Source organism: Salmo trutta, chromosome 1, assembly GCF_901001165.1.
Source record: "Salmo trutta chromosome 1, fSalTru1.1, whole genome shotgun sequence".
Lineage (NCBI taxonomy): Eukaryota > Metazoa > Chordata > Actinopteri > Salmoniformes > Salmonidae > Salmo > Salmo trutta.
This window is the reverse complement of record NC_042957.1, coordinates 25,036,856-25,063,341: the sequence shown is the minus strand read 5'-3', so window position 1 is coordinate 25,063,341 and position 26,486 is coordinate 25,036,856. Positions and strand designations below refer to the sequence as shown.

The 26,486-nt window shown below is 41.9% G+C and overlaps 1 protein-coding gene across 1 annotated transcript; it reads left to right on the top strand.

The window, feature by feature from the left end:
- The first annotated feature begins 54 nt into the window (after nucleotides 1-54).
- On the top strand, nucleotides 55-24,973 carry LOC115192094 (patched domain-containing protein 1-like). Its single transcript, XM_029750223.1, has 3 exons — nucleotides 55-664; nucleotides 3,107-3,587; nucleotides 19,951-24,973. The coding sequence occupies exons 1-3, from the start codon at nucleotides 65-67 to the stop codon at nucleotides 21,630-21,632; spliced, it is 2,763 nt and encodes a 920-aa protein (XP_029606083.1). The 5' UTR covers nucleotides 55-64; the 3' UTR covers nucleotides 21,633-24,973.
- Nucleotides 24,974-26,486: the final 1,513 nt, after the last annotated feature.

The window sequence follows — 26,486 nt, the reverse complement described above, 5'->3', positions numbered from 1 at the left end:
TTTTTCCAGGTGTAGTGTATTATCATACAGATTGACTAAACTGGGCAACGGAGTCTCATGTCACATGTGCTTCATAGGAAGAAACGGGGCATCTGCAAGCTGGATCTGGAGGAGGATGCTGCGGCAAATGATACACAGAGGGCTCAAAGCTTCTTTCTACTGGCTGGGCTTATTTGTTAGTAGGCATCCGGTTTTTTTCCTCACCGTTCCCGCAGTCTTAACCATCATTTTCGGATCTACAGTGTTGAGCAGATTCAAGCCCGAAACGGACCTCGAGATACTGGTTGCCCCGACCCACAGCTTTGCTAAAGTAGAGCGGAGTCTTGCGAACAGCCTTTTCCCCATCGACCAGTCAAAAAACAAGCTGTATTCCGACCTGCACACCCCCGGCAGATATGGCAGACTGATTCTACTGGCCAAGTCTGGGGGAAATATATTGGAGCTAGCCGACCAGGTCCTGCAGGTTCACAAGCAGGTGTTGGATTTGAGTGTTAATTACAAGGGATTCAATTACACTTTCGCTCATCTCTGTGTCCTGAGCCATCAGGATAAGCGATGCATCTTGGATGATATAATTACGATATTCGAAGATATCCGTTTAGCTATTCTGTCGAATTATACTTTCTCGAAGGTGCCCGTGAGCTATCCAAATACAACCTTAAAGGTAAGAAGGCGAGAATTCTGTTTTATTATAGTAAAATGATAGGCTACAATGTTGGCCGCAAGCATCAATTACCGATTTGAGTGTCAGAGAACGTGACTTGACACGCTGTGTTATTTAAAAAAAAAACGAATTACTTAGATTAGCAGTGGGACAATGTTTTTGTAATGAGACCATAACCCACTGTCTGAAACCTGCAATAATTTCTCAATGAACGCAATAGTTGTATTCACTAAGCCTATTATGTAGGTTGCTGATGTCTTCATTTCAGGCAGTGAAGGCAAGGAAACACTCAGAATAGATTGATTGAATTGCCGGTGTGTAGGCTAGTTAGCTGCAGGTTGTGAATTGGCGGCACAGCCCTGCACTGCTCCAGTATACAGGGAATGTCCCCCTTCCTATTCTGATGCAGTGTCTTTCTCCCTCTCCTGCACACACATATAATGACATAGCTGATAGACTAGTATGGGCCTGCATCCCGTCTTCCCCTGTAAAATATTGTTATGCCTCCTAAGTGTATGCTGTGTTTGCAGCCCTCTGCAGATGTATCGCTAGGCTGCTAGGCTACCTCTGCCCATGTCATTTTACAGTAGGTTATAAATGAGGTTTATATCTTAATCAGCTGTTACACAGTTACAACAGGTAGCCTAATTTTACAACAGGTGACCAGATCTGTTGCTAGTAACATGGCACATTGAGCCCATTAAATTAATGAGTGTAGATAGAGCCTTAGGTAATAATCTACATTGAGTGAGACTCATTATGCTGGGTAACCTGAGTAGCCTAGTCACTGAGTGGAAAACTGTACTGTACTAAATAATGCCTTTGCTACACAGAGCATCTTAAATTGCAAGGCACATGTCTAGCTACTGTGTCTCCTCCAATATGAGCATTTCTAGTGTGAGCTAGCTAATCCTCCTGCACCAGGCCTAGCTGTGTAATGCACTTGGGCCTGCTCTGTTCATTCATACTGGGCTGTCCCTAAATCACTTCTAGACAGCACATGCTACTACCGTTCATTCCTCTGCATCCAAGGCCACGGTCTCCACGCATTAGTAGTGCAGCTAGTTGCCTGATTCCCTATATGTCTCTGGCCCTTGTGCACCCTTTGCCACCAACCCCTTTCACCTCATCAGGGTAAAAGGCTTCCGTTTTAAGGTTGGAATATACTGACCATATACTGACCTTCTTTTCCACCCCTCTTGGCAGATACTTTCATGGCGCCATGCGTTGTGTGGTGTCGTCTGCATCATTGATATTCCCCGTCTGTCTGAGCTGAATGTCTTGACACATTTGTTGCTCTTCATTCAGTGCTGTGATGTCAGCTGGTGGCTTTATTCATGTGCTTACTAGTCTGATGCTAAACCAAGCCACGGCACAGTACTACGAATGTTTACATCTCTGGTTGGTATGTCAGACTTTCATGTCGTCTGCTTGTTAGAGGAGTCTTTGTGGTGTGCGGTTGGCTATAAATGTTCAGGCCCACTATTTTGAGAATTTCTTACTGATTACCCCATCTACATGATAATGATAGGGAATGAATGGCAATACTACGAGGCAATTCCCTGTTCTGCTGACAGTGCAAGTGGGTTTTAATTACAATACCCCATGGAATCATTCATTTTCTGACGTTAGAGTTGTACAATGAACATCAAGTATTGTTTTGAAGAGATCCAGGATTGTCTGTACAGTACAGTAGGCTGCAGATTACAAATAGTGATCAAATCAGACCAGCTAGGGCCCTTGTCCAAAATGAACAAACAATGCTCTATGACATTTGCATAATTTCACAATTGGCTGACAAGTAAACTGTTCCCCCACTTGTCTAGGAGATCCATCTTCTCTGGAGGACAGTTAAGTGGTGTCCTATATCTCATCTCCACATATCAGTCACCTTCTGGGGGAATGAATATCACTGCATCCCTATACAAGTGGCGCACCGATCTGATAGGACAAAACATGCCTTTCTAAAAACAACAAGGCAGCCAGTGATTGGTTTAACGTATGTCTTATTCAACAGTGTTTTAGGAATCGTACGGTGCATGTGCTCTGATTCTGTAGTAGCTGTAGTAATCAGACATTTTCAGGCATGATTCCCAGATACACAATTTACTATAGTATAAATGATGGGAATAGTTTATCATGCAATTTTACTATTGCTTAGTAAATATGATATTATAACATTATTTATCTTACCATAAAATGTATGAAATGTGTTATTATCTCTCCTGCAGGGAATTCATGCATTATGTACGTAATGGTTGATTGATGGGTCACAGTGTTCAAATCATTCACAAGATAATCATAATCCAAAAACATAACCGACTGTTGTTATTTCAGGTAACAGAAACCAAACAGCGTATCTCCAGCTATGCTCTGTAGGGACTTGAGATTCCTCTGTCAGTGTGTCTGATAGAATCCTGTCTGCTGTGCTCCATCTCCCAGGACGGTCGTGTGTCTTTCATCGGCCACCAGCTGGGTGGAGTGGCCTTCTCGCCCAACAGCCGAGACCAGCAGGTGAAGTTTGCCCGGGCCGTCCAGATCACCTACTACCTCCGCAATCATGGCCCTGTGGTTCAGGACGTCATCGCAGAGAAATGGGAGAACGCCTTCTGCGCCCTCATCACGCGCCTGTCCACGCTCAGCGAGGACCTGCACATCCAGTCTCTCACCTCCTTCAGCCTGTGGAGGGATTTCCACCAGACGGGCGTGCTGGCTAAAGGGGAGGTGCTGGTCAGCATGGTGCTCCTCCTGCTGGCAGCCACCATCTCCAGCTCCATGAGGGACTGCCTGAGGGGGAAGCCCTTCCTGGGTCTACTGGGTGTGCTCACCATAGCCATCGCCAACGTGACTGCAGCTGGCATCTTCTTCATCTCTGACGGGAAGTTTAACTCCACGCTGCTGGGGATCCCCTTCTTTTCCATGGGTGAGTCTGGAGCTGCTTGGTCTTATCAGGGGCAGCCATGTTGCTGATTGGGGAGAGGATTAGGGTAATTGGCTGCTGTGGGCTTCCTCAAAGAGGGCCACCCCTTCCTCCACTGATTGTTTTCAGTTTGTTTTGGTGGGAGTGTGTTGAATTGTGTTTGTGTGTGTGTGTATGTGTGTGTATGTGTATAAGTGTGTGTGTGTGTGTATATGTGTGTGTGCATGTGCGTGTGTGCGCCTGCCCTGCATATATGTGAGTGTATCTAACATCAGTACAACAATGCTTGATATTTCCCAAATAATCATCAGATATGTTTTAATCAACTATTAAATCACAATTAAAATTAATTGTATTACGTACGTTACAAAGCACTACTGTACATCATCGAATGGCTGCAATAAAAAAGCCTGACTAGTTATTGTTTGTATTAAAACGTTGAACTGAGTTATGGTAATCTTAACAATCACAAATTGCAGGCTACTTATAACATTGATATTTTCTAAATAGATAAACTCTTTATGAAAGTGCCAGCATCTACAAACATCTCCATCTTAATTGTCCCATTGTCTGTGGAGGGTAATACAAGTTTCCCGGCAGAGTTTTTACTCAAACCATTCTAAGCCACAGTATCACAAGGACATCTCCTGTGTATATGTGGTTTTCTGCCACCACAGTAACCTATTTTCCCAGTCTGATAGGTTCAGAAGTCAGTCAATCCCTGGAGGCTGACTAAACTACTCTGACGTAAATAAAGTTTAAGTATGAAGCAGGAACAGGAGGCAGAGGCATCTTGGTGACCTGCAGGTTGTGTCTCACCAGGGAAAGGGAGGAGGAGAGACAGAGTCAGGGAGGAACGGCGGGAGGAGAGACATAGGCAGGGAGGAACTTAGTTAAAGGGGCGATCTGCAGTTGCTACAACAATTTTTTAAACGTATAAATTAATGATATGTACCCATTTATTAATGAAGAAAATAACTTATTAATGTCTCATGAGCTTAGTTCAACTGTTGTACCCCATCAGAACTCAAAATATAAGCTTGTTTTACTCCAATGTTAGTTAACAATGTACATTTAAACAAACACTATGCAGCTTTAAAACATGGTTAAAACTCATTTTGATATCGTGGATGGTCAGTCCTTGCATCCATAGCTCAGTCTATGAATTTGAGAGTAGTTACATTTCTCCAGCCCCATCCCTCAGCTTTTACCGAAACAGAGAGCGCTTTGTTATTGTTTCAACTGCTAATTGCTGCTTTAAATCACTAAATACATGTGACAGGTCCTCTGAGACTAAAGATTTCCACCACCCACCACCAGGGATGACACTGTAGTTTCTCACAAAGTAAACAAAGACTGTACTTGACTCCATCCTTGTCCAACATGTGTTTTGTAGTTATCCTCGAAATGAATGCAACATGATTATCGGCAGACTCAAAGTCCAAATGATATTTGAGTTCTGTAATGTTAAATCATCTGACAAATTGTACTTAACCAATCAACGATAATCTTTTTGGACTGGGCCAACCCCCATGAGGGTAGTCGACTCTCACCACATGTCAGTGGACAACTGTAAGATGAGACAGACGGACAGTCTTAACACAGTGCACCTTTTCATGTCTTTTACCAACTATGTCTACCTGGGATGTCATCTTAGTGAAGCCAATTACTGTATCGCTGAGCTTGTCAGTTTTTGTCTCCCTGGGCAGATAGTTGTTAACTGGAGGAAAAGAGGGAGAGAGAGGGCTTTGTGCCAGGACTCATGAAACGTACATGACACCACTGGCAGGGCACTGCCTGTTCTCTCTGCACCAAATGAGCTGTGGACATTCACCTTACCTACTGTACTGTAACTCACACACTATTCACTTTGCTGTAAATAAGTACTTACTTTCTGCAGTTCTTCTGAATCCTCTGTTTTACAAAATGTGTTATTCTTTGTCCTAGAAAGATTTCACTCGCACTACTAAAACATAGATCATTGTCAACAAATTGTTTTATAGGACCAAATTAAAAAGTGTTGACGCTGTGTGTATGGTTAGCAGAATGGTTCTGCAGGCAGGCACGGTGGCCTTTGTGGGAGTTTTACTCCATTTCAAAGTAATTTCTCCTGTTTCGTGACTACTGAACACTACCCTTGAAGAACTGGTAAAAGCCTACACCTAGTACTTGTATCTAAACCATGCCTCCTAAATCTAGTCCCCAGTCAGATCAATCACAGTGAATGCTCTACAGGAAGTCCTTTCTGATTTACAGAGTTTGCATTTTCCTTTCTGGAAAACATCATTCTGGAGGAATTGATTTTATCCCACAGGCTAAGACGAATAGTGACACTGGACACGGCTGGTTACAGGCTTCACACAATGTGGTGAACACTGGTCCTCTGAGACCCAGCTGGCCGCTGATTGACTGGAACACTGATGACACGTTCATTAATATTATTGTCATGAGCGTAGGATGATGATGATTATGGATGTGACAATGTCTCAGCCATTATGATTATGGCCATAGTATCATGACACAAGGCGAGACCCAGATGCAGACACAGGAGGCAGATGGTTGGAGTCTTACAATATTTTTTAATCCAATAAGGCAAGAGATTGGTCGTGGACAGGCAAAAGGGTCAAAACCAGTTCAGAGTCTAAAATGTACCGAAGGGCAGGCAGAATCAAGGTCAGGGCAGGCAGCAGGATGATCAGGCAGGCGGGAATGTAGTCCAGAGTCAAGGCAGGGGTCAAAACCGGGAAGATTATCAAAAAGAGAATAGCAGAAGAAGTACGGGAAAAACACGCTGGTTGACTTGACTAACATACAAGACGAACTGGCACAGACAGGAAACACAGGGATAAATACACTGGGGAAAATAAGCGACACCTGGAGGGGGTGGAGACAATCACAGGAACAGGTGAAACAGATCAGGGCGTGACACATAGGGAATACAATATTCTTTAGGGCTTGATTAGCAAGAACCTATGAATTGTACTCAGATTAGTGTCCAGGAACAGTCCTATCAGAGAGTGATTGAAACAGATATGAGAAACCTTCTGAGAGAACTCCACAGTGAATCAATGTCAGGATGAGGGGAGGATTTTATTTTAGTGTATGTCAATGCAGACAGTTGTTCCATGTACAGTATACAGTATGGTCGAGTTAGAACCATTTTAATTTTCGAGTGGCGACACTGAAGATACGTGTATATATTTTGTTAGCAAAAGCCTGTCCACCAGGACCAATGAGAATGGAGAAGGAAGCGGTGGGAAATGCTACAACTGATGTGTTTGGTACCTAATGAGCACACTGAATAATAAGCATGAGTGGAAGTGGGATTTACAGAGAAGAGGGAATAAGTAAACACAGTAGTATAGCTGGTTGAGGATTGATTTTCATTAGTAGTGTGTTGGTTATTATCATTCATGATCAAAAAGTCCATGGAATGAATGGATAATGTCGATACACCACCGAAGAAGAAACCACCACATTTACTCATTCCACATAACACATTGATTCCTAAGAGCAGTCAAAGCAATACAATAATGTAGGTTCACAGGCAGCTGATGCACTTCTTGGGCCAATTTGTCACCATTGTTGCGTCACAGACAAGTCATTCGTATTCAGTGCTCTGCTGCTGCTGCCACCAACCTTGAGTCAATGGCCTCAGATAGGGTATGTGTGATACAGACAGACACTTGGTGGGTGTGGCACGCTACCAGAGACAGTCCAGATAGCTCCTCCTCAGTACGTCAGCTCATTGATCCAACTCATTACTGTTATTGGCCTTAGACTGGGGAGGAATGTGTGCTATATGCACACACACGTGGATGCACGTAGACCCATTGCCTCCAGGACACATACATTGCAATTTTGTTTAAATACATACATAAGGGTGCTCCAGCCGGTGACGCCTCCACATATGATTTAAGAAAATCATCAATGATAACACAATGAAGCTTAAAAGCTTACTTCCATTGTGGTCCAATACATTTTGTTCAAAACATATACTTTCCGATCCAATAAATTGACATCTTTCGGCGAGAGTAACAGTGAGAGAGCATTTCTGTGTGTGGTCACACATGCACACATGCTCACACATGCACTACTCACTCATTCGCACATGCACCAGCACACTAGCAGGCAGCCCCTGTCCTGTTTAGAATTGTAAACAGGACAGGGGCTGTGTGGTAATGGCAAACATGCTCAAGTTGCTCCGGGAAGGAATATGACAGTGTCCCACCCCCCCAATCAGTGAGCGAGACCACACACAGACATGCTCTCTCACAAACACAACCACACACACACACACACACAGAGAGAGAGAGAGAGAGAGAGAGAGAGAGAGAGAGAGAGAGAGAGAGAGAGAGAGAGAGAGACATTCACACAAATCAATGTACCTCGCGGAGCAGACTGAAAGATGTCAATTTATTGAATCGGAAAGTGTATGTGTTGAACAAAATGTATTGGTCTGCTCCTGCTCCAAGGAGAGAGAAAAATATTCAGGGAGACATTAAAGCCATTCTGATAGAGCTACTTATCGCTAATGTCCTCAAGCATGACATATAACATGTCATTAAAAACTTCTTAATGCTAGGGGTCCCGCTAGCGGGACAACTTCCGGTGAAACTGGAGGGCGCGCAATTCAAATAAATAATCATAAAAATGATGGATTTTAAACATTTAGGTACATACGAGTGTCTTATATCGGTTAAAAGTTTAAATTCTTCTTAATCTAACTGCACTGTCCAATTTACAGTAGGCTTTACAGCGAAAGCATGCCATGCGATTGTTTGAGGACGGCTGCCCACATCAAAATATTTTTCCACCGGCACAGGTTTCATAAATTCACAAATAGCAATTAAATATTCACTTGCTTTTTGAAAATCTTCCTCTGATTTGTCATCCAAAGGGTCCCAGCTATAACATGTAGTGTAATTTTGTTAGATAAAATCCTTCTTTATATCCCAAAAAGTCTGTTCAGTTGGCGCCATAGATTTGAGTAATCCACTCGTTCAACATGCCAAGATAGGAATCCAAAAATGTACCCCTAAACTTTGTTTCATCAAGTCAAAATATGTTTCTATTTAATCCTCAGATACCCTAAAATGTAATTAAACTATAATATATAGAAGTATGTTCAATAGGAAGGCGATATTAGCCGGTGCATGTACTCTTCGTCACACGCATACACGAATTTCCAAGTCTGTATCCCTGTAGTAAAACTCCTATTTCTTCCTCATTTTCGAAGAAACATGCCTGAAACCTTGAACAAAGACTACTGACATCCAGTGGAAGCCATAGGAATTGCATACTGGGAGCTAGATTTAATGATTTCCCTATACGGTCCATTGGAAGAGCATAGGCTCAAAAATATATATTTTTTTGATTTTCTCCTACCATATCTATTGTGTTATAATCTCCTACATTATTTTAACATTTCTACAAACTTCAGAGTGTTTTCTTTCCAATGGTACCAATTATATGCATATCCTGGCTTCAGGGCCTGAGCTACAGGCAGTTTACTTTGGGCACGTCAGTCAGGCGGAAATTGAGAAAAATAGTTTTTAAACTAGCAGCTATTTAATATTCCATTGCCGTGTTGGGCAGGACGCAGGGAGATTTCTTGGCAATGCAGCAGCTAGTATGGCATTTCCATGTTCATCCAGGCAGAGAGAGGAACAACTCATCGTGCAAATCAAATCAAATCAAACTGTATTTGTCACATGCGCCGAATACATGTGTAGACCATACCGTGAAATACACACTTACAAGCCCTTAACCAATAGTTCAATACAGGTAGATGACGGGTAGATGACGCCTACTTTCCTCTATCTGAACTTTTGCCCATACTTAGGCCTATGTTTTGCCCAGATTCATTCACGTCATCTATCTTGTCTTTGGTTTTATGCCTGTATAAAGACATAATGAACTCAGAGAGAGGATAATTTTGTCAAACATCTCTTTTCTTTATTTTCTTACCATTTACTCCAGTTTACAGCAGTAAGAATTAGCTTGATGCTGTTTTAAGTGATCTGCCTTGTGGTAAATAAGCAGACGAGTATCGACTGGGGAGGAAGCCACTATAGATGAGAATCAATGCGGTGGTATTTTAGGGTAATCCATCTTTAATTGAACAATCAGCAGGAAATGTACTTTGACTTGACAGATGTGCTCCTGCCAGGGCTGTATTTCCTTCTATTGGCCTCCCAAGCCAGGTCGCTCCAGTTCATGATAAGAGCTAGAACAGCCACCATGTATTTATGTCTAGACGTCAATTTATGCTATTATTTTCTAGACAAATACTGTAAGGTTTGTAGTCTATTTAATCAGCAACAGCAAAAATGATATAACTGTGAGAATGTTTCCAACAAGTCATCTTGAATCCCACAGGGTTATTTTTCTTTTTGTGGTAAAACATATCTTGCAGATATGTCTGAATAGCTCCTTTATTTGGTTCCATTTCTGAAGTGGAATCATAAAGACTCTCCCCCCACTGCAGTCATGTATAACGTCTGAGAGAGCAAGTGTCAATAAAACTTTACAGCAAAACTGCATCCAATAAGTTGTTCTTGAATTTATGTGACCCAAACACTGTTTTGCAGTACAGAGTAAACTAAAGTGCCCATAACTGGAGAAACTGTTTTGAGTGTTTTGGAGCATTATCCTTTTGGTGTAATATTGGTAAATGTACCAACATTTTTACTCAGAGTTTTAAATCAGGATTGATGCTTGGCTGATATTGTCACGGCTATTGACATGGTAAATGTAATGCCATTTTATGGGCTGATAGGCTATAGTTGGATGTTGAAGGTGCTTCTTTGTTTTATTGTGAAATGATCAGATGGAAGCCACACATGCACGCACAAGCACACACTCTCTCACTCACACTCACTCACTCTTACAAATCAACTGTCTTTCTGGATTGGTGTATGACTGGAATCAAATTACAGAAATCAAATCCAATAGAAACCAATATACCTTGTTTTCCCTCAGGAATGTCGAAATCCTGCACAATACTGAGATATGTTCTAACTGCACACAAACATACAGACCTACAGAGTAAAGAGGGTTTCTTTCTTGAATTTCTAGTGCAGCCACCATGAACACAAGGTTTTAACAATTCATGCTAATTAGTTTTCTTCCAGGAAGATAAACCTTCAAAATGCAAATTAAAGCATTTGCTGTTCCATAACCGCAGGAATGTTTCCGGATCTGTTTCTGCCAAACGGGACTCCTGACAGTTTTACCGGAGTAACATACAGTTGAAGTCGGAAGTTTACATACACTTAGGTTGGAGTTATTAAAACTCGTTTTTCAACCACTCCACAAATCTTGTTAACAAACTATAGTTTGGCAAGTTGGTTAGGACATCTACTTTGTGCATGACACACGTAATTTTTTCAACAATTGTTTACAGACAGATTATTTCACTTATAATTCACTGTATCACAATTCCAGTTAGTCAGAAGTTTACATACACTAAGTTGACTGTGCCTTTAAACAGCTTGGAAAATTCCAGAAAATAATGTCATGTCTTTAGAAGCTTCCTATAGAATAATTTACAACATTTGAGTCAATTGGAGGTGTACCAAGACCTCAGAAAAAAAATTGTAGACTTCCACAAGTCTGGTTCATCCTTGGGACAATTTCCAAATGCCTGAAGGTACCACGTTCTTCTGTACAAACAATAGTACGCAAGTATAAACACCATGGGACCACGCAGCCGTCATACCGCTCAGGATGAAGACGCAGTCTGTGTCCTAGAGATGAATGTACTTTGGTGCAAAACGTGCAAATCAATCCCAGAACAAGAGCAAAGGACCTTGTGAAAAAAAAGCCAGACTACGGTTTGCAACTGCACATGGGGACGAAGATCGTACTTTTTGGAGAAATGTCCTCTGGTTTGATGAAACAAAAATAGAACTGTTTGGCCATAATGATCATCGTTACGTTTGGAGGAAAAAGGGGAATGCTTGCAAGCCGAAGAACACCATCCCAACCGTGAAGCACAGGGGTGGCAGCATCATGTTGTGGGGGTAGATTTCATCATGAGGAAGGACAATTATATGGATATATTGAAGCAACATCTCAAGACATCAGTCAGGAAGTTAAAGCTTGGTCGCAAATGGGTCTTCCAAATGGACAATGACCCAAAGCATACATCCAAAGTTGTGGCAAAATGGCTTAAGGACAACAAAGTCAAGGTATTGTACTGGCCATCACAAATTCCTGACCTCAATCCTATAGAAAATTGTGGGCAGAACTGAAAAATTGTGTGCGAGCAAGGAGGCCTACAAACCTGACTCAGTTACACCAGCTCTGTCAGGAGGAATGGGCCAAAATTCACCAAACTTATTGTGGGAAGCTTGTGGAAGGCTACCCGAAATGTTTGACCCAAGTTAAACAATTTAGAGGCAATGCTACTAAATACTAATTGAGTGAATGTAAACTTCTGACCCACTGGGAATGTGATGAAAGAAATAAAAGCTGAAATAAATCATTCTCTCTACTATTATTCTGACATTTCACATTCTTCAAATAAAGTGGTGATCCTAACTGACCTAAGACAGGGAATTTTTACTAGGATTAAATGTCAGGAATTGTGAAAAACTGAGATTAAATGTATTTGGCTAAGGTGTATGTAAACTTCTGACTTCAACTGTAACTGGCTTTACCAGAGCAAGCCGGCTATTGTGTGAGCTCACATTTGTAATAATAATTTATCACCCTTAATGAAACTCAGACACAAGTCAGAGTAATTGATTTAGAATGATATGGATATGGGTCACAGAACTATGAAATGGGTTTGATCCATCCAGAGAAATAATGAATATATAATGTACCTATGTTTGGCAGATACATGTAGATATGCATAGACACAGAACCAACCATTCTGTCCCATACAGTATTTCATGTTATAAAGCAGTTCTATTGATCTTACTGAGCCTGCTTCCGATGAACATAGAACTAATTAACTGATTACACTAACCTCTTTTCCATCCATAGTTTTTATGCGAGTAAAGTCATATTGTATAAAAAAAAAATCTCGACAGCTGTAATGGAAACAGGAAGTTTCGGTGTAATTTTATAAATGTCAACAGATAATTTGTTCGTTTGACATGGTGTGATCTATTTGTGTCGGTAAAATGAATTATTAGGGAAATGTCTGTGGAAACGCCTTTAAGCAAATATTGATATAATAACCATTATCTCGAAGTACATTTGGAGTCACGCGATGATATGGTGTGTGGTCCTCCCACTACGACTCGGGAAGCCATGCAGTTTATTAGGCTACAGATGGAATAATTTATGATGAACTTCACAGGGTAGTGAAAGTGCAAGGTGATGAACGTGATGCTGTTTTCCAATAAATATTGAGGGTCTTATTCTGGTGACATGGTGATCGATGCTTGACTGCTGTTTGACAAATGAAAATATTCTCGCTCTTGTCCAGAGCACCTAACAAATCAACGCTATTGGACATTATTCTAACGAATACCCCTCACAAATACACATCGAATGGGATATTCTGTAATGATGTCAGTGATCACTGTGCAATTGCTTGTGTTAGAAATACAAAAATGACCAAAGCCAAACACCGTTATATTTTTAAAAGACATTTTAGACAGTATAATGAGCAAGTGTTCTTACATTATCTGTACCATAATAATGGCAGAGTAAGTCTGATTCCCGATGTTGGCACTGCCTGGGACTATTTTTATATGAAATTTGGGTCGATTTGTGATAAGCATGCCCCTGTGAAGAAATGTAGAATCAGTGGAAGAGGACAATCCCTGGTTTTCAGATAACTTGGCAGAATTCATTAGAAAGAGAAATATCTCTTGGGCTCAAGCTAGACATACAAATGCTCCTGTTGACTGGGCCTCCTTCAGAGTGCTAAGAAACAAATGCACAGGATTGATCAGGAAGTCCAAATCAGATGACTATTTAAATGCAGTCACAGAGAACCTAAACAACCCCTACCAAGTTCTGGAAGCTAATCAAATCAGTGTCAGGTTCTAGTGCATCCTCTGGCCTTCCTGACCATTTAATGATGGATTCTAATGAAGTGAAGGATAAAGCCCATATTGTAGGGGTTTTTAACAAGCACTTCATATTGGCTGGTTCAGTTTTTGATAATGGTGGGGCCCAGGCCTCTAATGTAAGCTCTGTTACAGTCAACTATGATATAGGCCCTCATGTGAGCCATTTTAACTTTGAGCCTGTTTCTTATACTGAAGTCTATAACGCACTAAAGGCAATAAACACAAAAAGTCTGCAGGTCCAGACAACCTGGACCCCTACCTCTTAAAGATAGCAGCTGGTATTATTACTGAACCTGTGGCTCACATTTTCAACTTGAGTCTCTTGACCAATTCCATACCCAACATTTGGAAATCAGCTTATGTCCTCCCACTGCTAAAGGGTGGAGATCCCGCAGATGCTAATAACTATCGTCCTATAGTGAACTCACAGTAAAAAAAACATCTTAATTGAAAAGAACATACTGAGAAGGGTTCAGTCTGGCTTTAGATCAGGGCACAGCACCACAACTGCAGCTATAGCAGTGGCAAACGACATCATTAATGCACTTGATATAAAGCAACATTGTGCTGCTCTGTTTGTGGATTTATCATTTATCAAAGGCCTTTGAGTCAGTTGACCATGAATTGTTGCTAGCTAGACTCAGAAACATTGGTCTCAGTGAAGGGCAGTAAATTGGTTTAGGAACTATCTTTCTGACAGAACACAATGTGTATATACTGACAATCACAAGTCTAGCTTTGTTGAGGTTAATAGAGGTGTGCCCCAGGGTTCCATTTTAGCTCCTGTGTTGTTCTCAATTTTTATTAATGATTTGGGAAATGGGATGCAACCAGCAAAGTTATATCTATATGCAGATGATACAGTTATATATTCATGTGCTCCTTCTCTGGTTCAGGCTGTTGAAGATCTCCAGACTGCTTTTCATCACTGCAGGCCTCCCTTTATGGTCTCAAACTTTTCTTGAATATACAAAAAACTAAATTCATGACCTTTACCAGAGCTAGAACTCTGCCAGAGAACGTTAGCATTGTCACATCTGGTGGCTTATCCACTGAAAAAGGGTCATCCTACAAATACCTAGGTATTTGGTTGGATGACAAGTTGTCCTTTAAAGTTCATGTGGATGATCTTGTGACAAAGCTTAAATTGAAAATGGGTTTTTATTTTCGTAATAAGGCTCGCTTCCCATTTATGGCTAGAAAGAAGCTTGTTCAGGCCACTTTTCTCTCTGTAATTGATTATGGTGACTTGTTGTATATGCATGCAACCTCATCCGTCTTACAGAGACTGGACTCTGTTTATCATGCATCCTTGCGCTTTATTACAAATGCCAAGTCACTCACTCACCCACCATTGTACAATGTACCAAATGGTAGGTTGGACCTCACTTTATATGCGCAGAAAGATACAATTGTATGTGTTCATCTACTCTTTACCTCTATAGTCTGGTCTCCTTCACCACCAGCAGTTACCATACCCGGTCTGCTAGGTGGTTGCTACTTAAAGTCCCCAGGACATTCACAGTATTAGGCAAGACTGCCTTCTCTTCTTGTGCACCAGACGCATGGAATAGTCTACAATCCATGCTTCATCTAGATATGTTAGTGCAACTGATTGAATTTAAAATATTGATGGGAGACTGTTACAGAGGACTGTAAATGCTTTTTTTAGGCTGGATCATGTTGTTGTATTGTATTGTTGTATGTTTTAATTCTGTAATGTATGGATTGTTGCTGCCTTCTTGGCCAGGTCTCCCTTGAAAAAGAGACTCTGGGTCTCAATGGGCATTTCCTGGTTAAATAAAGGTAAAATAAAAAAATAAAAAGATTATCTCATCATGTTGACTAGACAACCCGCACAGCCTACTGGCAATGTATTTTTTTATTTAACCTTTATTTATACGGGTTTTTCTCATTGAGATAACATTTCTTTTTCAAAAGAGACCTGGTCCAATAGCAGCAGGGGGAACAAAGTTTCAGACAAAACAACTTACATGCACTAACACAACATTAAACAAAACTATAGACACGCATACAGTACAGGGGACAGTATTGATTCCCTTCCTTCCAATTCATTCCTTTTACTTGTCCCCCATTTTAACTCTGTAACAGTAATTCATGATTTCCCATGAATTCCTGAAGTATCAAACATTCAGTTCTATTTTTCCCATCCACACAGGGACACACTCCTAAAGACACATCACACTCCTTTTAGAAATATCAAGATTCACGGGTGAAACTGAAAGTTTACAGTAGAGCAAACTCTGCCACTTTTGGGTTTTTAGATGTGCACTCAACAAACAATCAGAAACAAAATAAAAGAGCCACAAAACGAACTAGTCTCTGATTGTGTTTGTACAGTATATCATACATTTGTCAAAGGAATTTGAAGATGATTGATGTTCCAAATGCAGTGAAATCTTTATTTACCCAAGGTGGCTCTGTTAGTCAGCAGATTTTTTTATTTTACTAGACAAGTCAGTTAAGAACAAATTCTTATTTTCAATGATGGCCTAGGAACAGTGGGTTAACTGCCTTGTTCAGGGGAAGAACGACAGATTGTTACCTTGTCAGCTCGGGGATTTGATCTTGCAACCTTTCGGTTTTTATATCTTTCATATGTTTTCCAACATGCTGCAGGTTTATGGAGTAGCCTGATAGTACCTCTGTGTGTGTGTGTTTGTGTGTCTCACATCCCTCAACTTCTGACCGTTAGTGGTGAGTTTCTCCAGATGGCTGGGCATTCCCTCTCCATGCTTCAGGGCAGGAAGTGGGTGGATGTGGATGTGCTGTACTGTGCTGCTGGCAACACGTGTGATGCCCATGTGTAGGCTAGCTAGGCTGCCGCTGTGTTTGTAGGTCTGTATTCATGGCTTCCCTCTATCACTCATACAGTACTGTAGGCTTCACTCCTTGCATCTGTAATCCACTGCAGAGGGATTAGCTCACCTACAGAGAGAACAAATGCTGCTAACTAGGCCAGGGTTTGGAAAAAAGGCATATTTTGGGGTAGACAGCACTGGGAAATCTGTAGCCTAATGAAAGCCTAACGAAAGATATGCCTCAAAGGTCTAGCAAGAGCTAGTTTGTTGTTCTGAGGGAGATAGAATGATACAAAATATTATAAAGTAGGTTATTATCTAAACACCTAGTTTTATTCGAAATTTTGTCAAGATATTACATTTGGCATTAGTTTACTTCAATATTGGTAAGCTATAATCTGCAAAGACGCATTCTCTATTACATTCTACTCATCTGTCTTTTTATCGAGTTTGATACATACAAAACAAAAAAAATCCAATATTTGCTCTGTCACATTACCTGTGACAAATGTATGTGGTTTCTAAATCCCTTTCCTCATCTGAGATTGATGTGTTTTCTGCCTGTGTGCCACTGACGTTTTAGAGCTGTAATTTGGTTTAATGACTCAGGCTCGGGGTTGCGGTCTCCCTACTTCCAATAAGGGTTTCGGTTCCACAGTGTCGTGCCTGAAATGGTCCACCAGAGGCCTTTGACAAACTGCCCTCTTAAGCTCAATGGAAGGTTGTACCTGGGAGCTGCGGTGGACATGAAGTACAACCTTTCATCTAACCGCCTGCCTCCTCTTGAGACACCGTTGGCCAATGCCTCATGGCACGCCGCGTCTGAGATCATTCCCCGGGTGTTGTCCTCCGTCCGTCTGAAACACAATTTACACCCTCATAAAATGTTTCCCTCCTCCTGAGAGAGTTGGGCAGGTGTGCCCCCCTAGCCTATTGCTCATGGCTCTAAACGTCCTGAGATGTGTGGCTGTCCTGTCGGTTACAATGTGTCTTGACTGTTTGGCTAAGGGTTGTTCGTCCGCGTGGCGATAGGACAATCGTTAAGATGAGATTGTGAAGGATCAAGAGGCACTGGTTTTGTTTTATTGGCAAATTGATCTGAGTTGAAGCCATGCTAGGCCTTAACCTCAGCCCATTCTGTATGTGCTGCTAACAGTATAGCTCTACAGCGCATGAGGGTTTATGGCTGGGAAGGCCAGTGGACTGCAAATTGAACATTCTGAGCATAACATTCTCTGTCTAGAGGAAAGCTTTGAACAGTCCTGTTTTCAGACCTCATGTTTGACTGAGGAGTTTGGATTCTTTCAGACATTGCATTTCAGACATTGTGTGCATAGTGGATGTGAGACTGTCTCCTCAACTGTTTGAGGTTGCTCTGCCTGAATGAGTATCACACTCGTGAATATGTTGTTTCTGAAAGTGCTCTCACCCCTTAATTTGAATTCTGTTCCATTCCCTGTTTTACATAGTGGTTTCTTGTTAAAGAAGCAGAATTCTTAAAAGTAAACCTCAAAGTAATCAAGGTGAAACTGTAATCTTCCAAGTGTGTATTCATTAAACAGTATTATATCAATACGATCAAGTTTTTGCCCAGAGGCAAAAATTGATTGAACATATTCCCCAAACTACAGTCTTGTTCTTCACTTGTTTCATAACTCTACCTATACAGAATGATTAGATCAAAGAAAGAGCTATGCCCATGTGCTCAATTATATAATTTTATCTTTCGACCCAAATTCCTGGCGAGTTACCAGCTTCCATGGCCCTGCATTCTCTGTCTCAAACAGTAAAGACAGATAACACCATACCTTAGAGAGATCAAACATCTTCATTACTGGGGGGGGGGGGGGGGTGGATCTCCTTCCCTCCCCCTCCTCTCTCCCTGGTGCTTCCCCCCATGTGTTGCTGCATCACAGGCATGCACAGTGTATTCCCACTAGCTCCCTTCACACACAGCAGCCACAGTGAGCAGGCAGGCAGAGTGTCAGAGGGAGGCAGAGCAGCAGACTTGTATGAATCAAGAAGCCAGCAGTGCTCCTGACCTTGGCCAGCCCGGCACTCAGCCATGATTAGAATATGCAACAGGGATTCATACAGCCACGTGGGACACATCTGTATCACGCCGAGAGTGCCACCTCGCGTCGCATGGCGTCTAGTCCTCTTTATCCAGATCTTCTCCCTGCTTATGGCCAGCTTCACATCTTACATTAGCTAGCAAATGCAGCGTTATAGCAGCATCTGAAGGGAGTGATAACATACTGTATTTATCTCTGTGGAAAGGGTCCTACATGGAACCCAAAAGGGTTCTACCTGGAACCAAAAAAGGTTCTTCAAAGGGTTCCCCTATGGGGACAGCCAAAGAACCTTTTTAGGTTCTAGATAGCACCTTTTTTTCTAAGAGTGTGGAGTTTCATGATAATGGCCCTGTCAGGGGTTCGGTGGAGTGGCATGAGAAGAGCTTTGTTATTGGCTGTGTGTGGAGGCTAATTCATTCCCCTTTTTCTTACACACATCTTAGTCTGCACAAAGTGAGTGGAAACCCTGTCCCAGTCTGCCTTATGAAGTTTTTATGTTTTACATCAACATGGTGACATCAGACCAAGGCTTTGGTAATGGAGTGGAGATATTATCTGGGGATATTTTACCAGATGGGCCCAACGTTATTATCCATTCCCCACCTGTGACTCATAAATCACATTAATGTAACCCAGGGCTTTTCCAATCATACACAGAAATGCCAGATATGTAGAAAATGGGTACCATCCTTACTGAATAATGTTAGTAAAGTGCTGCATATACTGTAGTGCGGAATTCCCACACACCATCTAAATGAACTGACACTAACTAATTGACTTGTACCGCAGCTTAATAAAACTAAAAGCAAGCCAAGTAAATCCACCTGACTCATTATATTGGCCTAATCCTTTATAGTTAATTAACTTTTTTTCATTGTGTCAAATGAGTCTAAATTTATGACGCCGTCGAGAGCAAGGAACCAACCTGGCAGATTTTTCAGGAAATCTTTAAAACAGTGTGGACACAGCATGCAGACGAACCAAATCCACAACTCCCACTGAAATATTTAGGAGATGGAGGAGCGTTAAATTTATTCAAATGTTTCAAAGCCAACACATTCATGGCAGGCAACTCCAAGCCAGAAATATGTCAAAAAATGTGTGTGTGTGTGTGTGTGTGTGTGTGTGTGTGTGTGTGTGTGTGTGTGTGTGTGTGTGTGTGTGTGTGTGTGTGTGTGTGTGTGTGTGTGTGTGTGTGTGTGTGTGTAATATGGGTGTGTGTGCCTGTGTGGGTGAATATGGAGAATATGCCCCTGAGTGCGTCTATTCAAGTCTATTTTTATAGCTCATGAGCAATCCCACAGATTTAACTCACATGCATTTTTATAATGCATGTGCTGTATTATATTAATTTTAAAATGTTACCATACTTATACACAGATCATGAATACTGGCATTGGCATTAACAAAGTATGTGTTCCTGTCATTTCAGGTCATGGAACCAAAGGAGTGTTTGAGCTCCTGGCGGGCTGGAGAAGAACTCGAGAGAGCCTTCCCTTCAAGGAGCGCGTTGCAGACGCCTTCGCCGACGTGATGGTGTGCTATACCATGACCAGTTCCCTCTACATCATCACCTTTGGCATGGGTGCCAGCCCCTTCACCAACATCGAGTCGGTGAAGATCTTCTGCCAGAGCATGTGCGTGGCCGTCCTGGTCAACTACTTCTACGTGTTCTCCTTCTACGGTTCCTGCTTGGTGTTCGCTGGCCAACTGGAGCAGAACCGCTACCACAGTGTGTTCTGCTGTAAGATCCCCTCAGTGGAGTACCTGGACCGTCAGCCCACCTGGTTCAAGACCATGATGAGTGACGGCCATGACCACGTCACGCACCACGAGGTCTTGCCCTACCACAACCACTTCATCCAGCACTTCCTGAGGGAGCACTACACGGAGTGGATCACCAACACCTACGTCAAGCCCTTCGTGGTCATCCTCTACCTGATCTACGCCTCCTTCTCCTTCATGGGATGTTTACAAATCAGTGATGGATCCAACATCGTCAACCTCCTAGCCAGCAACACGCCCAGTGTGTCCTACGCCACGACCCAGCAGAAGTACTTCAGTAACTACAGCCCCGTGATCGGCTTCTACATCTATGAGCCCATCGAGTACTGGAACTCCACAGTGCAGGAGCACCTCACAACGCTGAGCCACGGCTTCAACAAGATCTCCTGGATGGATAACTACTTTCAGTATCTGAAGGTGGTGAATGTGAGCGCCTCGACCAAAAGTGATTTCATCACCATCCTGCAGGGCTCCTTCCTGCGCAGCCCGGAGTATCAGCACTTCATGGAGGACATCATTCTGTCCAAGACAGATGGGGATGAAATGGAGATCATCGCGTCCAGGATGTACCTGGTGGCGCGGACCACGGAGAAGACAAGGGAGGAAGTGGTGGAGCTGCTGGAGAGGCTCCGCCCACTCTCGCTCATCAACAACATCAAGTTCATCGTCTTCAACCCCACCTTCGTCTTCATGGACCGTTACAGCTCCTCCGTAGTGTCGCCCATCCTCACCTCGGCTTTCAGTGTGCTCACCATCCTCATCCTCACCTTCTTCCTAGTCATCAACCCTCTGGGGAACTTCTGGTTGATCCTGACCGTCACCTCTGTAGAGCTGGGGGTCCTGGGCCTCATGACCCTCTGGAATGTACACATGGACAGCATCTCTATCCTGTGCCTTATTTATACTCTAAACTTTGCCATGGATCACTGTGCACCCCACCTGTATACCTTTGTACTGGCCACGGAGCACACCAGGACCCAGTGCATTAAGATCTCGCTGGAGGAGCACGGGGCGGCCATTTTGCAAAATGCCTGCTGTTTCATTATCGGGATGTTGCCCTTGGTGTTTGTGCCTTCCAACCTGACCTACACACTGTTCAAGTGCTCCCTCCTCACCGCAGGCTGCACAGTGCTGCACTGTTTTGTTATCCTGCCTGTGTTTCTAACGTTTTTCCCCCCGTCCAAAAAAAGGCACAAGAAGAAGAAACGGGCCAAACGGAAAGAGAGAGAGAGGGAGCGGGAGATGATGGAGAGGGAGAGAGTGAGGGAAAGGGAGGAGATAGAGTGCATTGAAGTCAGGGAGAACCCTGATCATGTGACTAACGTCTGAGAGGCCGTGTGTCTGAGCGGTGAGCGGCGAACGTTGAGCGTCAGCGGGACGGTCTTCAGTGATTGGTGTGCGAGGCGTTGGAAGCCTTTCCTAAAGTGAAGGTGGCCATGTGGTGTAGCACCTCACAGGGCCCAAGGGGTTAGAGCTGACCGGTCCTCAGAGGGAGGAGGGAGAGATAGGCTAGCAGCCATGACCCAGCCAGACAGCCAGCAGCCATGCTGTCCAGAGTAGAAACCAGACCAGATCAGACCCATAGATCAGCTACGCCTTCAGACTGGACGGGACAGTGTATATTATCTGCACAGTCTGCTCATGGTTCCCTCTGCTGTTCATACAGACACATGCACACAGCCAGGATGCAACTACAAACGCCTACATTCACTTACAGTGTTATGTGTATGTGAATAGTACATCTTATTTTAACAATTGTAAATCTACAGTACCTTGAGCAAAGCATGCTAGCATGACAATGAGAGACACGTCTACCTCCAGGATGGTTGTCAAAGTTATCTAAATTGTTTTCTACCATTTGTCATAGTAAATCTGGCCATTCACTGGCATATATGACCACCCTTATAGTATGATTAGTTTGATGAAAGACAGGCAGAAGGATCTATACCTTTGAATTTGTTTGAGAGTACACAGAGATAATGAATACCAACAGTACATTCCATTCTGTCTTTTCGGTGAACACTCAAGCGAACAGCTGAACTGGGCAGATGGCATACACTGTGTCCATTATGAAGAATTATCTTGCACAGTACAATTGTCAAGGTAAATTTTACAGGAAGACAAGTATATCTGCTTTGTTTCTGTTTTCACATCTGTTCTTAGCCAACAATTACAGTGGAACTGCAGCAAGGTACGTCATTTAATAGAGTCATGCATGTTCTAGAAATCCTAGCAGAATGAACTAGGTGTGAAAGGGCCTCTTTAGAGCAGTAAAACCAAAAGGATGGAGTACTGCAGAGGTTGAAGATTGTATTGCCATACTAACTGGGCTCGGATATGGGGTCATCTGAACATCATGGTTGACGAGGCATGGTTAGTGTCTAACACATTTCAGGGTCACACGTTTTGATGGCCCATGATTATGGGTCATGAACAAAATAAATGATTGGGTGGGTTAGACACGACAGGCTACATGTTAGGTCTTCATTTAATCAGAGATACTGTATATTAGCTCTTTTTGTTTGTGTGAAATTCTATGGTGCCAAATAATTAGAGAGAAAAACAACTTTTGGGTGCAGATAAAAAACTTCTTGATTTGTTTTGTAAATGTGGACATTCTGTCAAATGAAACCATGATGTAAAAGACGTCTTATTGGTTCTAACCTCAAAGCAATGTCGTACGTCACAATTATTCTAGTTTAAGCAACCATTGGTATTCATATTCCAATGTCTTTTATGGTCCCATGCTTGATGTACTTTAGAACTTTCCAGAGAATATCAACGTTCTCCTCCAGTAGCCTCTCTACGATCCAGAGTGGCCAAAATGTAGTCCCTCTCCCCTGGGGAAAACCAAGCGCATTAACTAGCTACGTCTGGATAGGATCTCTGTAAGGGCTGAGAAGAACACTCTCAAGGTCAGACTGCAGGGGATAGTCATCACGAACCTCTGGCACATTATCTTAGTGGCTTGTGGCATGTGACAGAGCGCCTCTCATGTCAAAGGATGTGGCTGTCCTGAGGTTATTCTTATTTGAAAGTTACGACTTTTGAGAAAGCATTGCTGTCTTTATACCTTGCTTGAAAGGGTTGAGGTTCTCCTCAAAAAGGACAGATAAAGCTAGCAGGGCAGCTGAGGCAGCTTTGTGTGTGTTTGGACCAAAAGTTAGAGAAGCTTACGTGAGAAAAATGGTTAGTAGACATAACCATCATGAAAGCATCACGTTGTAGGCGTACATATTAATGTAAAGAAAAGAAGAGTGGTTTATACTTCAGTATGATAGTTCGCTAGTTATCAAGATAATGCCTTTAACTGCTCATGGGCTTTCCCATTCCTCCGTTAGTGAAATAAATGCAATTAAAGGGGTCCTCCATCATGAAATAATCACCCTCCTTACAAAATACTTTGTCTCAGTGTTAGCAAAGAATGAATCTCTCATGTTAAGAATGTCGACAAGGTAAATCCCTAATTTCATTCTCAAATCTCTTGTCTGTGGTGATGATTAATAATAAGCATTTAAACGTAAATAGCAAGAGAGAATCTGGTACCTTTTAACCAGACATAGTTTAGTGAGGGGTATAGGCTAGCTACAACACCTGCAGCTGTTGGTTTCTCTGCATTTTGTAAAAGCCATGTCATGTATGTATAGCAAGAAAGCATGAACATTTAATATAATGGGAACAAAATGTCAATTGAAATCATTGACTTCCCAAAATGACTGTACGCATGGCACTGTAATGTATGTACGCATGTATTTAATTTTTGTACATTTAGTCTTTGTATCCTCATTTTGCTACTCTGTAGTAACCTATTTCAATGCATATTCTATAACATCTTGTGCAAAAAAAGAAGAAAATGTCCTTTATGTTCAACAAGACAAAAGCCAGAGAATCACATTATGACATGTAATATAATTGTATATGATTTTTTTGTAAGATTTTATAAGAAAAATAGGAAAGAACTCTATAATATAAGATTTTTTTAAGCTGAAATTTTATTATAAAAAAGCAATAAAGAAAAAAAAGGTTGAACACAGTAGGCCAGTAATAAACTGTGGAATGCCAACAGTATACAGAATAGGTCGACCCATCGCACACTGCAGTGGACCTACATGTTTGTTGTGCTTCAACAAATGTAACATGTTTTCTATGGGGAGACTTCTTTGTTTGTTTATTTGTTTGTTTGTCTATTGCTCACTACCTGGCCATTATATTACAGGGAAATATTACAGCCTCTTTTCACTACACCACAATTTTATCTGGCTTGGTTAGTCTACCAGAATAGTTTGCAAAATAACAAACATTAACGACAAAGTATTTACATTTTATACGCTGAAAATGTCTAAGACTGAGCTTAAAGGCTTGCCGTGCTGTTATGACCCATATGTACATAACTTCTGTTGAATATCCAGATTACATTATGATTATACATGATCCATGAACATGCTTAACCCTCCAATAACTTTCATTGCTTTTTTGCAAGACTCTCATGATACAGGATAGTCGATTCATATTTTCAAATACTCTGCTTGCTGTGGTTACTGTGTACAAGTCATCTCTGATGAAGCTATGTTTAATGCTGTCTGTCTGAGTCTACTGTGTGTTCAAACGTGCGGCCAATCATCACTTGTTTAACAACTTCACTGTGCTCCGCTGAGAAGTCAGTACCTCCACCAATGTTTAATTTGTCATCATTAAGTATTCAATATCCAAAATACACTACGTGGCTGTCCAGTGTCCAGATCCTCTCGATCTCCAAACTCCCTTGCTTATGGTTTTATTTATCCCTTAAATCAGGCTGTCTGATGCAGTCATTTGTTGGTGCTTAAAGTATGTGTGGCAGGGTGTAATTTTGAGTTTGGAGTTTGGACAGAACGTGGTCACTGATTGAGGACATCCGTGAAGACGTCATTATCAGAGGTTTGGTATTGATCACTGTGGTGTCTGATGCTCTGTGTGTGAATATAAAAACCCAAACACTGTTATTGAGTAGCAGATGATAGCAGGCTACTTTAACATTTCACCACACTTTGTTATACTAAGTATAGGCATCAAACCTGCTGCAGTTGGGCTCATGATACTAGCTTATACTACTTGCCAGGAAAACACTGCAATAAGATGTGTGAAACAACCATTGAGCATGATGACTGAATTAGAATATTGAAAGATGCATAGGAAAGTCAGAATAACCCAAGCAGCAGGTTAGCTAATGTCTGCCCCTCAATCATACACAAGCATAGTTAAGTTTGCATGTTCAGGTATACAACAACACAGTGCAATAAGATTATACAATTATAAACTGTGGTTGACTACGCTGCATTACTGTTATAACAGCAAGAACACATTTATTCTGTATTGTTAGGTATCCATTTCCTCATTGGTTGTAACCCTGACAGTGGAGGCTGCTGAGGGGAGGACTGATTATAATAATGGCTGGAATGGAGCAAATGGAATGGCAACAAACTATGTGTTTGATGTATTTGATACCATTCCACTGATTCCGCTCCAGCCATTACCACGAGCCCCTCCTCCCCAATTAAGGTGCCACCAACCTCCTGTGAACCCAGCCAATGTATTTTCTGCTCATTCATCAATACTGTAGTCATCCCCTTTTTTACATTTGCAATTTCATATAGAATTTCTACACCACATGTTAATGTCAACAATTGAGTTCTGCAGTAGGATTTCCCCCCTTAGAATAAGCAACAGACTGAAAAGGGAACTGTCTCATAACAACTTGTGTGTGCTAGGCCAGTTTAAATACAATGCTACTAACATAGTGAACATCCATGCCAGCCATCTTTCAGACAATACAAAGTACTCAGTGTTAAAGATAGAAAGTCTTGGGTGAATGACTTGATGATTTATTTGGAGTCTGGATTAGGCTTGAAAATGCTAATGTCTATGTGCACGTCAAAAGCTCTACATAAGGCTGTGGGGTCCAGGATAGATGCACACCATTCATCTACAATGGAATGACTTTTGATTTGTCAGAATGGTTTGGTTGCATTGCTTTATTTTTCAATGCTTTATGTGTCTTTTATGCAAAAGAACAGTTGGATTCTGGTGAATGGTTTGTCGGTGCTGTTGTGATCCTGCCAGACAGTTGAAAACTGGTGGTGGGTTGAGCTGACTGTATATCAATCAATACATAGTATTTGGAGTTTGATTGTGACCAAGGTTGAG